Source organism: Drosophila albomicans, chromosome 2R (genome assembly GCF_009650485.2).
Source record: "Drosophila albomicans strain 15112-1751.03 chromosome 2R, ASM965048v2, whole genome shotgun sequence".
NCBI classification, from domain to species: domain Eukaryota; kingdom Metazoa; phylum Arthropoda; class Insecta; order Diptera; family Drosophilidae; genus Drosophila; species Drosophila albomicans.
In genome coordinates this window covers 7,407,144-7,421,799 of record NC_047631.2, presented here as the reverse complement: position 1 = coordinate 7,421,799, position 14,656 = coordinate 7,407,144, and the positions used below count along the sequence as shown (strand labels likewise).

General features: G+C 40.0%; 1 protein-coding gene and 1 long non-coding RNA gene across 2 annotated transcripts; one reads left to right on the top strand and one right to left on the bottom strand.

Annotated features, from left to right (window-relative positions):
• Positions 1-4,278: 4,278 nt before the first annotated feature.
• LOC117575022 (centrosomal and chromosomal factor) lies at positions 4,279-7,135 on the top strand. The gene has a single exon (XM_034259100.2). The coding sequence runs from the start codon at positions 5,287-5,289 to the stop codon at positions 7,024-7,026; it is 1,740 nt and encodes a 579-aa protein (XP_034114991.2). The 5' UTR covers positions 4,279-5,286; the 3' UTR covers positions 7,027-7,135.
• A 2,795-nt stretch (positions 7,136-9,930) lies between these two features.
• On the bottom strand, positions 9,931-10,320 carry LOC127566136 (uncharacterized). Its single transcript, XR_007955428.1, has 2 exons — positions 10,249-10,320; positions 9,931-10,044 (listed from the first exon to the last, which is right to left on the bottom strand). It is a non-coding gene; the product is annotated as an uncharacterized LOC127566136 (long non-coding RNA).
• Positions 10,321-14,656: the final 4,336 nt, after the last annotated feature.

The window sequence follows — 14,656 nt, the reverse complement described above, 5'->3', positions numbered from 1 at the left end:
AAGGTCAGTTTAATTATGCATTTGACAGCTGACACTCGCAACCCAGAGAGAGAGGGAAAGAGAGGGAGTGCAGGTGAGAGACAGAGAGGGAGGGAGGCCCTTGAATGGATTGCTGTTTTTGGGGAGCTAAATAGCTTGCATGCCTGACAATTAGTTGCATAATTTGAAGTCCGACCGAAGAAGTATAAGGAAAGAGCAGTGGAAATACTTGAAATTGTTGATAACTCGATCGGTACAATGTACAATGAAAATGAATAATTCCCAATGGGCCTGTGGGGGCTATTAAAAAGATGCCAATGTGTGCCCAGCAATCAGCCACCAAAATGGCCATGATGAATCAGTAAGGAGCTGTCGCTCGACTCGACTGGGAAAGGAAAATCGTATACAATACATTATAAGAGGCAACATGAAACCTATGCAACGAACGAACGAACGAACGAACGAACGAACGGCTTCTGCGAAGACCCAAGATACAAAGATACATTTTTAAAATGTTAAATTGATGCAGGCAACTCTCGACTCTCAACTCGCAACTGGCAACCATAAAAAGGTATTTAGCAATTTAGATGCATTCGACGTCGTGTCCAGAGACGGACGCCAACTTCAACTTCAACTTCAACTCGAACTCGAACTCCAACTCCAGCTCTTGAGTAGAGTGTTCGGTTTCTGGTCCTCTTAAGTCAGTCGTTGTAGTTTTTTCCTCTTTTCCTCTTTTCTGAGTATCGCACGCTTCGATCTTGGCTGCTGATTGCGCAGCTGGAGGGGATGATGATGGCTCTGTGCCTTGAAAAATGAATTGCTTAGCGCTCGTTCGCCCAAATAGTCCATGGCATAAATTCCGAATGGGAAACGCATCAATCAACTATTTTAGCTCACAAGCTGCGAATAATAATAATGCAGACTGCAGGACAGAAAGAGAGCGCACTCAAAAGCTTAGCACGCAAAGGCAGCGAGAACGGGTGGGAAGAAGCGGGAGAGAGCATAATAAACCACAAAAGCACGCAAGCAGACAGACAGAGAGAGAGAGAGAGAGAGAGAGAGAGAGATAAACAGCATTGCGTTTGGAGTTGAAGCTGGATTTGGAGTTGGGAGAGACTCGTGATGATATTGCTGGAAAGATTAGGCGGCGCAATGGCAGCCAAAAATTAAATAAGAAAAGATAACAAGCTAGGCCCAATGCTTGCTTGCTTGCTTGCTTCGTCCCAGGCAAACAACAACAGCAACAACAGAGAATGTAGAGAACAAATAGGCGAGTCATCGTCATGACCATGGCAAGCGGATTAGTTTACCTGCCTCGCCTCGAGGTATCGCGGAGTCTCTCGCTCGGAGTGGCAGCTAAAAATTTACGATTTTAGCACAGATTGTAAAGTAAATTTTCCTGTTTTTATTTCGAATTAACAAGCGGCCCAAGCAAACAGACAGAAAAGAGGACAGAAGAACAAGAACTACAACGTCGCACTGGATGCTTGTGAAAAAATAAAAAACGAAAGTTTCATGCACACTCTGCCGTCTCGTTCTCGCTCACGTTCTCGTCTTCTTCGTGTTTTTGTTTCTTTAGAATGCGCATTACAGGAAGCCGTGAATTGAACCGGTTGCTTCTTTTCAACCGAACTAAGCCGAAGCTGAGACCTGAGACTGAAGCTGAAGCTGAAACGAACCGGGAACGGTTACTTAATAATACAAACAGGTTTCGGTCTCCGTTCTGTTCTGTGTCCGCTTCTCTCTCGAAGGATGTGCCTCAAGTAGAAAGGCTGAGTTAAATTATGGATATTGATATGCTGGCCAAGTCTTTATTCTTTTTCTTTTACTTCTTGGTTTTTGTTGTTTTTGTTATCAAAGCGATGACAATGCGCGATTAGAGGCGAAGCACAGGAAGTCCAAAAAAAAAAATGTGGGCTGGTCTTAATGAGGGAACGGCAAGATTAGAGTTGAGTGATGAAACGGGTGAAAGAAAGGGATAGATTATGAGGGTTTCTAAGGTATTTGTATAGAATGTAAAGCTCGCATAAAGATAAATACTTATGCATCAGTATGTGTGTGTGTGTGTGTGTGTTTGTGATTTTCTGTATCATGCCGCAGCTAATTATTGTTGATTCAATTTGCGCGCTGCTTATTTTCTTAGGCAATTTCCTGTTTCGCTGCCACACTCACTCACAACAATGCGGTCTGCTCTTCTTCTTCTTTGGTGCGCCGTTCGTTCCGTACCTATTTCTTTAATTTGAGCAGTTTGGTAATTTAAAAATTGGATCCCCCATAATCAACTGTAATGCGGCCGACTCGAAGCTGAGCACGCAAGCAGCAGGCAGTCAAACAGCAACAGCAACACCAACAACGACGGCAAACAAAACATATGCTTCGACAACAACAACAACAACGATATAATGGGCACGCCGAAGCCAAAGCTTCACTTCACAGCCAGACGGCCGCACATAAACACACACACACAAACATGCAAGCTCAACACAACAACATTGTCGATACTGACACACCTCCCCATTTCGAATAGTACTCGGCTGCTCGTAAATTATTGCCGTCATTTGTGTTTGCTTGTGTGCGAGTGTGTGTGCGTGTGTGTGTGAAACAGCTGATTTGTTATCAACGACACGCTGAATAAGCAGTGAGAGAGCGAGCGCAACAGCGCAAGCGAGAGAGCGCCAACTAGACTTGGAGTGCTGAATTCTCACGCTCACACACTAACAACAAAAGGTAGAGCGCGTCCATTACAATAGCAACAGCAACAACAACAGCAAGCAGCGACGTCGGCTGCTGCTGCTGCTATGGCAACGACCTTCCTTATTTATTACAATGTGTGTAATCGTCTTCTGCGTCTGTGAGTGTGTGTCTGCTCTCTACAAGTGTGTTAGTCTCGTGTACAATGTGCAGACGAGGCTTTTGTTGTTGTTGTTGTCAATGATGATGGTAGCGCTGGATGGTTGGAGAGTGCAGAGTGGGTGGGGGAGGCGCTGACTTAAATTGCTTAGTTTTTAGTGCAGAAATGTCTGCAACATTTAAGTTTAATGTTGGCTCGTTACTGTTGTTGCCTCTGCTGCTGTTGACGCTTCTTATGCTTTGTTCGTTTTGTAGTTAGAGCGAGACAGACCGAGAATGTGTGTGGGGGGAGGGGTAATCTCCTTTGCTGTGCATGTGTGTGTGAGTGTTATTTGCTGGCTGCTTTTGCACTGAAAATTGTGTGTGCTCATTGCGCAGTTTCCGTGTGGCTTAGTTTGAATTTTATTTTACTCGTTATTGTAGTTGTTGTTTTTTTGGCTTTTATTTTAGTGCCGCACCTTTGTAGCCAAAAGGAGCACAAGGAGAGACAGAGAGAGACAGAGAGAGGAGACAGCAAACACAGTGGACAGTGTGTACTTACATACATATTATTTAATGACACATTAAATATTACAAGTAATAAATGTTGCATAGAATTGTAATAAATAAAAACAAGTAATATAAAGTAAAAATGAATTAAATTTCATTTTGATTGCACATTGATCAATAATTGCTGCAAGGATAAACTTCACACATATGCGAGTATTTTCTTTTTTATGGCTGTGTGCATTTTGAAGAGCTTGTCGCCGAGGCCATTAAAAGCGAAGCCAACAACAATTTGGTGGCATATGAATGATCAAAGCAAGCAGCACATAAAAAGCTGAAACTGCGCAGAGACGATGGCAACGACGATGGCGGAGGCCATAAAAGAAATCATAAAAATTAAAGCAGGGCAACACTTAACACACACGCTTAAAAGAGAGCGAGAACAGCAGCAGCAGCAGCAGCAGCAGCAGCAGCGCAGCAGAAATATTATTACAAAATAAAAAGGCAGCAGCGACGCGACGTCGCTCTTTCTCTCTCTCGTACACAAACAAAACGAACGGCAGTTGTAAAGATGGCCGCCGTAGCTATTATATGGCTGAATTTGTAAACGACACCAACACTTACAAACACACATACAGGCCAGAGAGAGAAAGAGCGAAAGAGCGACCATGTGATGCGGCATGTGTTTCACTGAATGCAATTGGCTTAAGCGTTTGCAGCAACGATAACAATAGCAACGTCTGTGTGTGTGTTTGCTGAATACGCGTCGACGTCACGGCCCAGTCGGCAAATCAGCTGTGCCAAACAGCAGGTAAAACGCTGCTGCGGCTACGGCTACGGCTGCTGCCTCTGTCGCTGCTTCTGCTGTTGGCCTGAATAAGGGCCACGCCAGCAACGAGAGACAGTCGCTTGAGAGAGCTTGACGCGTGCAGACAACAGCGAAGAATACGCGAGGTGTGCTCAGCAAATTTAAAATTGAACAACATTCTAACAACAAATATACATTGCAATTTGCAATTGACAATAAATTCGAGACTATCGAATTATAAGTGACAGCAAAGTGAAGACATCAAGTGCAGTAGTACGAAAATAGAAAGAGAGGCAAAGAACTCGAAGAAATACAAAACAAAAAGTCATTGACGCTCTCGTTCTGTCGACGTCGACGTTGGCGTCGCCCAAAAACAGCTGTCTTTCGATTTGCGCTCTCTTACGCTCTTCCGCTCTCTTGGAAATTCAGCGGTGCGCGTCAATTCAGCTCTGCGCTCTCCGTTCTCTCTCTCTCTCCGCGTTGGCTGAATGCGGAAAATTACAAAAAATTAACAACATCGAAACGTCGTGTTTCATTTCGCTTGCGCTGCTCAACGGGAACGGACGTGTTTTGAGCTAATTTCCCTGCCTATTAAAAAGAAAACAAGAAACGGAAAAAGAAAACAAAATATATTGAAAACAGCAAGAACTGTAAACGCGTGTATTTTGCATTAAAAGACTGAAACAATAACAAACAAAATACAACAAAAACACTCAACTTGCAGCTAAAATAGATTACAACTAAAAATAAAAACCAAGACTGATTACAATAAAAACTAAAAAGAACTGCAAGCAAAAGTAAAATTTAACAAATAAAACAAACAACAGCAACAACATATGGATTAAGGTTCCTCACACACACACAACAAACACAAACATAATTCTAACACACACACACACAACAGCTACAAACGGATATCACAACTGCAGCTGTCTCGCTCTATCTCTTTGGATTACCAGTGCCAATATCTCAAAATCAAATTGAAAATACAAGAAAAAAGTGAAGTGAAAACAAAAGTTGCAAACGCAAAAATCTCAAAACGAAAATGCAATGCTAAAACAACAAAAGCAAAGTTCATAACTGCGAAGCGAAAAAGCAAAAGCAAAAAGCAAACGCAACAACAAAAACAACAGCATCAGCAAGCAACAACAACAAAGTCAAAAATGACGATGGCTGCTTGCTATGCAAACTATGACATGTCGTCCATGTCTTCTCTCTCGCTTTCGCACAGCATGTCGGCAGCTCTGCAGCAGCAACAGCAGCAGCAGCAGCAACAACAGCAGCAGCAGCAGCAACAACAACAGTTGCAGCAGCAGCAACAGCAGCAACATCATCATCAACAGCAACAGCAGCAACAACACATGTATCACGCTGCAGTTGCTGCACATCAGCAACAGTTGCTGCAACAGCAGCAGCAGCAACAACAGCAGCAACGTCAGCAACATCAACCCGCCAACAACAACAACACACGTCTCAGCCACGGCGCTGCGGCGGCGGCGGCGGCAGCAGCACAGCAAACGCATGTGGCTGCCGCCGTCGCTGCCAGCAACCAGCGTCAGCAGAGCAGCAGCAACACCAACAGCAGCAGCAACAACAGCAGCAACAATGCTGTCACTGTCGCCAGCAACAGCAGCAGCAGCTCTGCCGCAGTCAACAAGGACTACAGCATTCCACTGCACGTCGACTGCAGCGTCGAATACGAGCTGCCCAATCAGCCAAAGCCGCCCGCCGGGCAGCGCGTTGAGCCGCTGCTGATGATTCATCCCTGCTACTTTCGCAAAATGGAGTCGCAGCGCCGCAGCCCCTTCGTCAACAACATGCAGGCGACGGCGACTGCGCGCAGTGCCGCCAGCAGCGCGGTGAGCAGCGCCGCTGCCTTGGGCTCCAGCTCTGCGGCTGCAGCGCCCAGCAGCGCTGCCAGGCGCAAGACTCAGATGCAGCAGCAGCAACAGCAGCAGCAGCAACAACAACAGCAGCAGCAGCGGCAGGCAGCGTATCAGCAGCAACTGCGTCAGCAGCAGCAGCAACAACAAATGTCACAAATGTCGCAGCAGGCGTTGTATCCAGTGCAGCAACAGCAGCAGCAGCAACAACAGCAGCAGCAGCAACAACTGCGCCAGCAGCAACAGCAGCAGCAGCAACAACAACAGCGCAACCAAAGTCGTCAAAGCCAAAGCCATTCAGCCACCTCAGCAGCAGCGACGTCTGCGTCGAATCAATGGGAACAATTGACGCAGCAGCAGCAACAACATTCACACATACACTCTCACGGACACACACATGCGCACTCTCACACACACACACAACACCAACAGCAGCAGCAGCAGCAACATATGCAGCATGCAGCGACGCTTTACTCAGCCAAAAGCTCAGCTGCAGTCAACTCCGCCGTCACCTCCTCAGCCAACGCCGCTGCCGCTGCGGCTGCTGGCAAACGCGATGCGTTAATTTCGGGCAGCAGCAGCTATGCCAGCAGCGCTGCCGTCGCCAAACAGCAGCAGCACTGCCTCCCACCCCCCGTTGCGCCTTGGGATGCGACTGCGGCGGCAGCGGCGGCTGCGCTGCTGATCGATCGGTCGCCGATGGCAACAGTTCCTAGCAATTATCAGGCCGGTCCTGAGGCCACGCCCATGCACCGCCTGCCGCCGCCGCCCCCACAGGCGGCAGCAGCGACCGACAAGCTGAGCGGCAAATATCGCCAATATTTGCGCACTCAGCATCGCATGCATCCCTACGCAGCAGCGGCGGCGGCAGCGGCGTCGCTGGCCGCGGCTGCAGCTGGCGCCAACTTGGGGCCGGCGTCGTTTGTACCCTTTGGCTCAGCGGCGGCGGCAGCGACGTCGGCAACGGCAGCAGCGCCAACATTCCAGCAACTGCAGCAAATCTCCTGCTACAACGTGTGATCCAACAACAACAACAACAGCAAAGGCAACAACAACAACAGCAGCAGCAGCAGCAACATCAATTGAGACAGACGCTTACCAAGTAAACGTCAATGAAAGAAAAAAGAAAGAAAGAAAAGAAAACAAAAACAAAACGCTTCTCACCCATTTTAAAATGTCTTCTTTTAGTTTATCACGTTCTCTTTATTTTTTTGTCGTTTTCGTTGTAAGGGCGACAATTTTGTTGCCTGGTGTGAAAAGCAAAAAAACAAAAAACAATCCGAGCGCATGACAATAAAAGCAACAACTCAACTAAATAAAATTAAGAAAAATGAAAATATGTATGTAAAAATGGTGTCTGCTGACAAAAGCTCAGTGCTTTGAGCTTGCATTTTGTACGTGAGGCGAGCTTAAAGTGCCGTTACTTCTCGTTACTTGCAATTGTGATAAGTTCAGAAAAGAGAAAGAGAGAGATAAAGAATTCACAGTTGTGTTTTTATTGTTATGCGTTGCGATTGAAGTGTTGTTGTTTTTCATTAACCGACGGTCGCCAAAACTGTTGACCCACTCTATTGAGCTGTTTTTTTTGATTACTTCTTGATTACGAAATGAAATTACAATGTAAATTAGCTGCGAAAAGAATAGAAAACAAAACAAAAACAAAATTGTTGCCAAAAAAAAAGTATGAAAAATAATTGAAATTCACTTTCTTTTAGTAATTTGTAGTAATTTGATAAAGAAAAAAAAAACAAAACATAAATCGAAAAAACAAAAGAAAACAACCAACAAAACAAACAACAAAAAAATGCAAACTATTGTAGTGATATTTGTTATAAAATAATTTTAGTAATTAATTTAATTTAAATTAAACAAACAACAAAACCAACAAACAACAATGCGTGTAAACCTACAACATCAACAACAAAAGAAAACAACAAATGAAAACAATAATAACAAGTAAATGAAAAATGCTAAAAACTAAAACAAAACATATGCTTATTTAATTATTATTATTACACAAAAGAAAAACCAGATCCATGCTATCTTATTCACTAAAAACTAGCAACAAAATGAAATGCAAGCAAAAATCTCTTCAGCTACAACAAAAAAAAAAAAACAAAAGCAAGGCCGAAAAAATGCTATATTGAAAAAATCACACGATTATTGATAAATAAATGACGGTCCCATTTACAAAGCCAAGAACATCCTATTCAAATTGAAATTGAAAATAAAAATTATCTCAAATTTGAGGCAAAACATATGCGCCAAGAAAATGCGACGAAAAATTTAAGCAAATTGTGTTTTCAATTGATCAAACGAAACGAAACGAAAAGAAACAAACGACACACAACAGAACAGCACAGAATAGAGAGCAACAAAGTAACGGTATTTGCCGTCGGTATTTGTTTTGTACACTTTACCTTACTTTACTTTTTGCTTATTTTTCTCTCTCTCTTTCTGTTGTTTGTTATTGTCACTTTGTGTGCTGCTTTAATTTGATTTCTTGCTCGCCTCGCTTCGCTTTTGGTGTCAGTTGCCCCTCCCCACCCGTCCATGTTTTGTCGCCCTGCTTCGTTTCACCCGCAAGTCACTGTGATTGATTGTTGTCATTGATGGAAGACTTTCAGTTCAGCTTTGCTTCGCACACACCTACAAGACACATACACATTATGTGCTTATGTGTGTGTGTGTGTGTGTTGAAGGGAGGTCGCAGTCAAAGTCGTTGATTATGAGCAGCCCACATAATGGTCGCATTTCTACGTATTTCACATAACCTTATCCCGCGAAGCTATTAATATTGACTCCCTAATCTCGAGCCAGGAAATCGAGCAAAATTCTATGGGAAATCCGGGAACCATTAAACAAACCCATAGGGGTGCATATTTTAAATCGCTTTATCAGAGTTCGAAGAAAACCGCAAAGTTTATTATAAAATTAAAAATAATAAAAAGGCGAGGAGCGTAGAAAACGACATCCGTTTCCCATTGACCAAAAGTGGACTCGTTTAGCCATTTGATTTGTGTGAGTCAGTTTTCAAGTGAATCACTTTGGTCTGCCCTAAATTGAAACGAGTCCAAGACAAGTCAAGACCAGAGAGAAGACAAGTCAAGAAAACGAGAGCCATGACAGGAACTGGCAGCTTATTTAGAGCACATATTATATAGCTACATATGTATGTGTTTATAGACATACTATATATGGATGTTTAAAGTTACAAGTCCATATAATACTCGAACTAGAAAGCAGCGTCAACACATAACAAAAGTCTTGTTTAGTCTGAAGTGATTGCAATCTGTATTCAAATATACAATATTCATTTATTCAATTCATCTGCCATTATAATAGATTGTATTTAAGTGGCCGTCATAGATTAGAATTTTGTAGCCACATCTGACAATTGGCAGTAATTAAAATTTACTACAAAATAAAAACAACTCAGGTCTGAAGCTGAGTGTTTTGTTTGTATTCAATTGATAATTCAAAACGGGGTGGAAATAAAAAAAAAAAACAGTCAGCTGTTTTTGCTCCCCATTCATGTTCATTCAATGCGAGGTCGTTGTCGTCACACGCGTGTGTGTGTGTGTGAGTGTTCGACAGGTGCTAGACTGAGACAAAAGCTGTACTTGATTCATTTCGATTGCTGAGGGAAATCTTCAGAGAGATAATGGCTGTCCTGCTTGCTCTTCAAGTGCTCCCCACTTGAAGAAATTCAAGTGCCCCTACTTGTTTTCTTTTTATGTTTTTTTTTTATTTTAGTTTTAATTTCTCGAAAATAGAAATGAGCTCAACGAGTTTTTTTTTTGGGTCTCTGAATCAGAATCGGCGACAATCGCTTTGTTACAGCTCAAAAAAAAAAAAAAAAAAACACAAAAACTACATATTTATCGATGACAACTTTCGATATTTATTTTCGTCGTTGCCCAGCATTAATTGACTAATGTATGCATGCATGTATGTGTGTGTTTGGCCTTTCGATTGGCATTCATTTCACTTCGACCCCCTCCATTTTACGTTGTTCAATCCAATTCCGCGCTGTGCCTAAGAGCAAGTGCCATTTAAAAGTCATCAACAGAGATAAATAAACTAAATAATGGGCCAGCAAAATACACATAAAATGCGAAACAACAACAACAGCGAAATGTATGCAAATAAAACGGCAAAGGCAACGGCAGCGGCAGCGGCATAAAAAGCAAATACACCCAAAAAGCCTGCCCACAAAATTACACTCACTTACACACACACACACACACACACAGTCAAAGAGAGGCGCAGATGATTAGTTATTTTTAAATTTAAGCTGAAAATGCAAACAGCAACCAAAAAAAAAAAAAAAAACTCACGAAAATTGTTCAAAATGAAATGACGCAAAGCGCATTAAACAAAGTCCAAATAAAAAATGAAATAAAGACACACCAAGCGCCGCCGCCTAAATGCGAACAAAAACAAAAAAAAAAAAGAAACAGAAAAATGCGATAAAAACTGAAGTAGAGCGCAAAATGAAAAGCAAAGACACGACGACGACGTCGACGCAGTCAGCGACAGCGGAAGCTGTCTAACAAACATTATGGCAGGGGTGTGTGGGTGCCATACATAGCTTTAGCTGGCGGAGGGGCGGGGTGGAGCATTGCACAGGGACGCCTCGCATTGAGGCTGGTCATAAAGCTCATGTTCATGCGCGAGACAAAGACAGAGACAGACAGACTGGCGATGCGATGCGATCCGAGAGAGCTGCCAGACGTTGTTATTGTTGTTGTCGCAACCAGTTTATATTTGCTTTTTGCTTTTGTGTTTCATTCATTCATTTTGTCTTTTTTTTGCACTTTTTTCAAGTGGCTGCTTTGGGGTCAGCTTAATCCAAGCGCTACATAATTTGCGACTTAATTAAAACATTTGCCCGAGCTAAAAATTCATTTAAATATTAAATATACTCCATACATATTTTCTATGCGTTTCGCTGAAAATGGTTCTCGCTTTTTTAATGCCCATAATTTATTTGTTTCGTGCCGATAATGACAGTTACTTTTTGAAGGGCCAGAAATTAAAGTCGTAAATTAAGTAGCGCATTATCAAATATCAAATAAATATTTATGCCAATGATAAAATTTCATTATTATTTTTTGCTCTCTCTCTCTGTGCTACCAAGCAGTTTTAATACGCTTTAATTAAATTGTACAACAAAGCAAAATGAAAAAACAAAAAAACATATTTATTGTTAGCTGGTGTAACTAATTAACATAATTTGTATGCATGAATGCACAAGGAGAAATGTAGAGAGCGGCAAGAGCAACAGCAACAGCAACAATTTCAACAATTTGAAGCAGCTTTAAATAAATTAAAAAAAATTATTAATAATTAAAACACGGCTAATTGGACTCTTCGAATTTCCAGGCGAGGATCGAAAATTTGACCATAAATTCATAAACGAATAATATCAAATACCATAAAAAAAAGACAAGCCCAAAAGATGATGTAAATAGTTGTTTATAAAATAGAAATTTTTTCGAATTTTTTTTTTTTTTATATGGATAAATTGAGTCAGAGCTGGAGGGCTGAGATTGTCAAAACGGATTTGTCACAGTTAACGAGTAAATCAACATTTTTTTGTTTTTGGATTTCTACACTAAACTACAGGGTGCTGAACTGGCTGAAAGCGGTTCTTCGTTATTTTTTATTCCTTCGCTTTGTAAATGGCCTCTACATTTTACATACTATATATGATTTCGAAATACCCAAGTTAACCTCAACTTGCGACATTTTGCTTGAACTAAAAACCCTGAAAATAAATTAATTATGTAGAGCTGCATTTTTGGCTGGCCCAAAAAGTTCAGAGCAACAACACAAACAAACACAAAAAACGAAAAAAAAACATTGTACTTAACAGCTTAGTTTGAAAGCTCATTGCTCAAAGCTCAAACAAAGTCAAAGCACTTAAACTGCCTGCAAAAGATTTAGATGGAGCGATAGACAGAGAGAGAAAGAGAGAGGTAGACAGTGGGATGGGGGATTGGGGGAAGAGCGAGCGAGAAGGTCAAAACGCTTTCGAAAAAGGCCTACGAATAAAACTTGAACTACAAACTTTAGACTTGGCAACAAGCAAAAAAAAAAAAAAAAAAAAACATATAACATGACAACGTGTAAAACTAGTTAGCTGAAAAAAAGAAGAAAACTATGAAAAAAAAAAACAATTAAAAAGCATTAACGCTTAGAGCTGCCTAAGTGCAGCATGGGGTATACCAATATACATATAGAGGAGCATGGTATATAGACATACATATATACGATACACATATACGATACGAGTATACATTTAAGTATGAAGCATGAAGTATGAAGTACACGAATATGTAAGTAGCACAACCACTAAACTAAATTATGTGTCAGATGACGGCCAAAACAAAAATGATGTTTAGCATTAAAATCAAAGATAAAGCCACAGATACAGATACGGAAACATACATCGTATATCTGTATAATAGTACATAACATATACTTATTTATGGAGAGAAGCCACACGCAAATTATACAAATTTTGTGTTACTTTTTTCCCTCATTTTTTTTTTTTTTTTGTATTAGTGGGTTAGGTAATCAAAAACCACTTAAGTGGCACGAATCGGAGGCATACGAACATCTAAACAGTTATAGCTAACATTAACATACGTATATTCATGATAATTGATACCATACCCCATAAATTAGCCAACCATATTGTGACTTACAACAACAACAAGAGCCAGAAAACGAAAAAGAAAAAGAAGATAAAGTAGTTGCAGAAAAAGAAACAGAAACAGAAACAGATGAGCAAACCATATGAAATTTAATACCTATATAGACGACGATATAATGCAAGTAACTATATATATTTAGACTATATACCAACTACGCCTATACCGAAAATAAAAACAACAAGGAGACGCAGAACACAAGATCAAAAAGCAAAACACATATATATATAAAAACAAAGTAAATAGAGAAAGCATTGAGTAAACCTTATACTTATACTATAACTAGGCCATCAACAAATTATATATGAATATATATATATATATATACTAAAATGAGTATGTAGACACGACAAAGGGCGAAAGGCAGGAGTCGATGGAGTAAGGGGAGAACGCGATTAAGTACTTATGACTACGAAACATAAACCATATATACAATTAAGCGCTGAATTAACAGAAAAAAGAGACATATTCAGTGCAAAAAATATATGCAAAACAAAAAATAAAAAAAAAAAACAACATTATAGATACATATATAATAATATTATTATGAATTTCTGCTGTGAAAATGATTAATGCTTAAATATGCATTAATTTCAAACTTTTTTTTGTCGATTATAAAAAAAAACAATCCCTAAATATACAAAAATAAAACTAGAAAATATGCTAAATGAAAACTGGAATTTATTACTTTACTTTTCGTTAAAATGAGAGACAGACCGAAAGAAAGAAAGAAAGAAAGAAAAAGAGACAGCTAGCTTGAAGTGAAGTTTGCACTGTTGCCAAAGTCGAATACAAAAGGAAGCAATGCAAAATTGAAATTTATAAATAAGCAACAAACACAAAATGGTTAAATTGAAAAAGAATAAAAAAGAAAACGGTAATTTGCGACAATTTTTCACATTTGCTTTGCGTGATATTCATCATTAATTTGGAGTTTTCTGTCGCTACTTTTCAAGAGAATTAGCCATGCTTTGGGCATTTGTGTTGCATAGTTAGATACAGATAAAGATACAGATACATTTGTATTGCCTGTACATACATCTATTTAAATGTGATAGTAGTTTTATTCATGATTATTGTGCATTGTATTTTTTCAACTGTAAAATAAAATTTCATTTTTTCTGCATTCAATTCAGCTTTTTTTTCGGAGTGTTTAATTTAAAGCTTAACTATGTACATGAATTTTCATAATGACACATACATATTTAGTATATAGAAATGATATAATTAATTAGCTGGCAGCCCCTCAAACTTGAGAGAATTCTTGTAAATTATCTAGCGAAACTAACTGAAAATACCTAAAAATATTTAAAAAAAAGCAAAAGAAAGAAAAAAAAGAAAACAACATTATTATGATTAATGTATAAAAGATCTAATTAATTGTAGTATGGAAGCGAATATTATTGTATGATTAACAAATTTATTGGGCAAAACATGCATGGGACAAACAAATTATATAATATAACAACAACAACAACAAAGGAAAGATACATTTAAATTATGCAAATTAATAAACAATTAATTTGAACAATAAAAAATGAAATGTAGTTTTTGTTTTTTTTTCAATGACTAGCTCTGGGTATTCAGATATCAGACATTAACCCGTTTTTCCTGTGTACTTTCATCTGCTATTATAAAGATGATGATGATGATGATGATGACGATTATTGCGATTGTGATGACGATGTATAATGATATGGAATATCAGCTCACGTATTTGTCATTGTTCAGCCTGCGGCTGCCCTCGCCCTGCCACTTGTCAATCCCACACAAAGCCCCTGGCCCCTCTCTCCCGCCTCTCTCCTGGCCTAATCATTCGGTATTCAGTCGTAATTCAGCCCGCACATATGTGAGTGTACTCGCATGCACTCATACACACATTCACGAGTATTATCAGCACTCACGAGGCTCATGTTTCAAATGGTTTG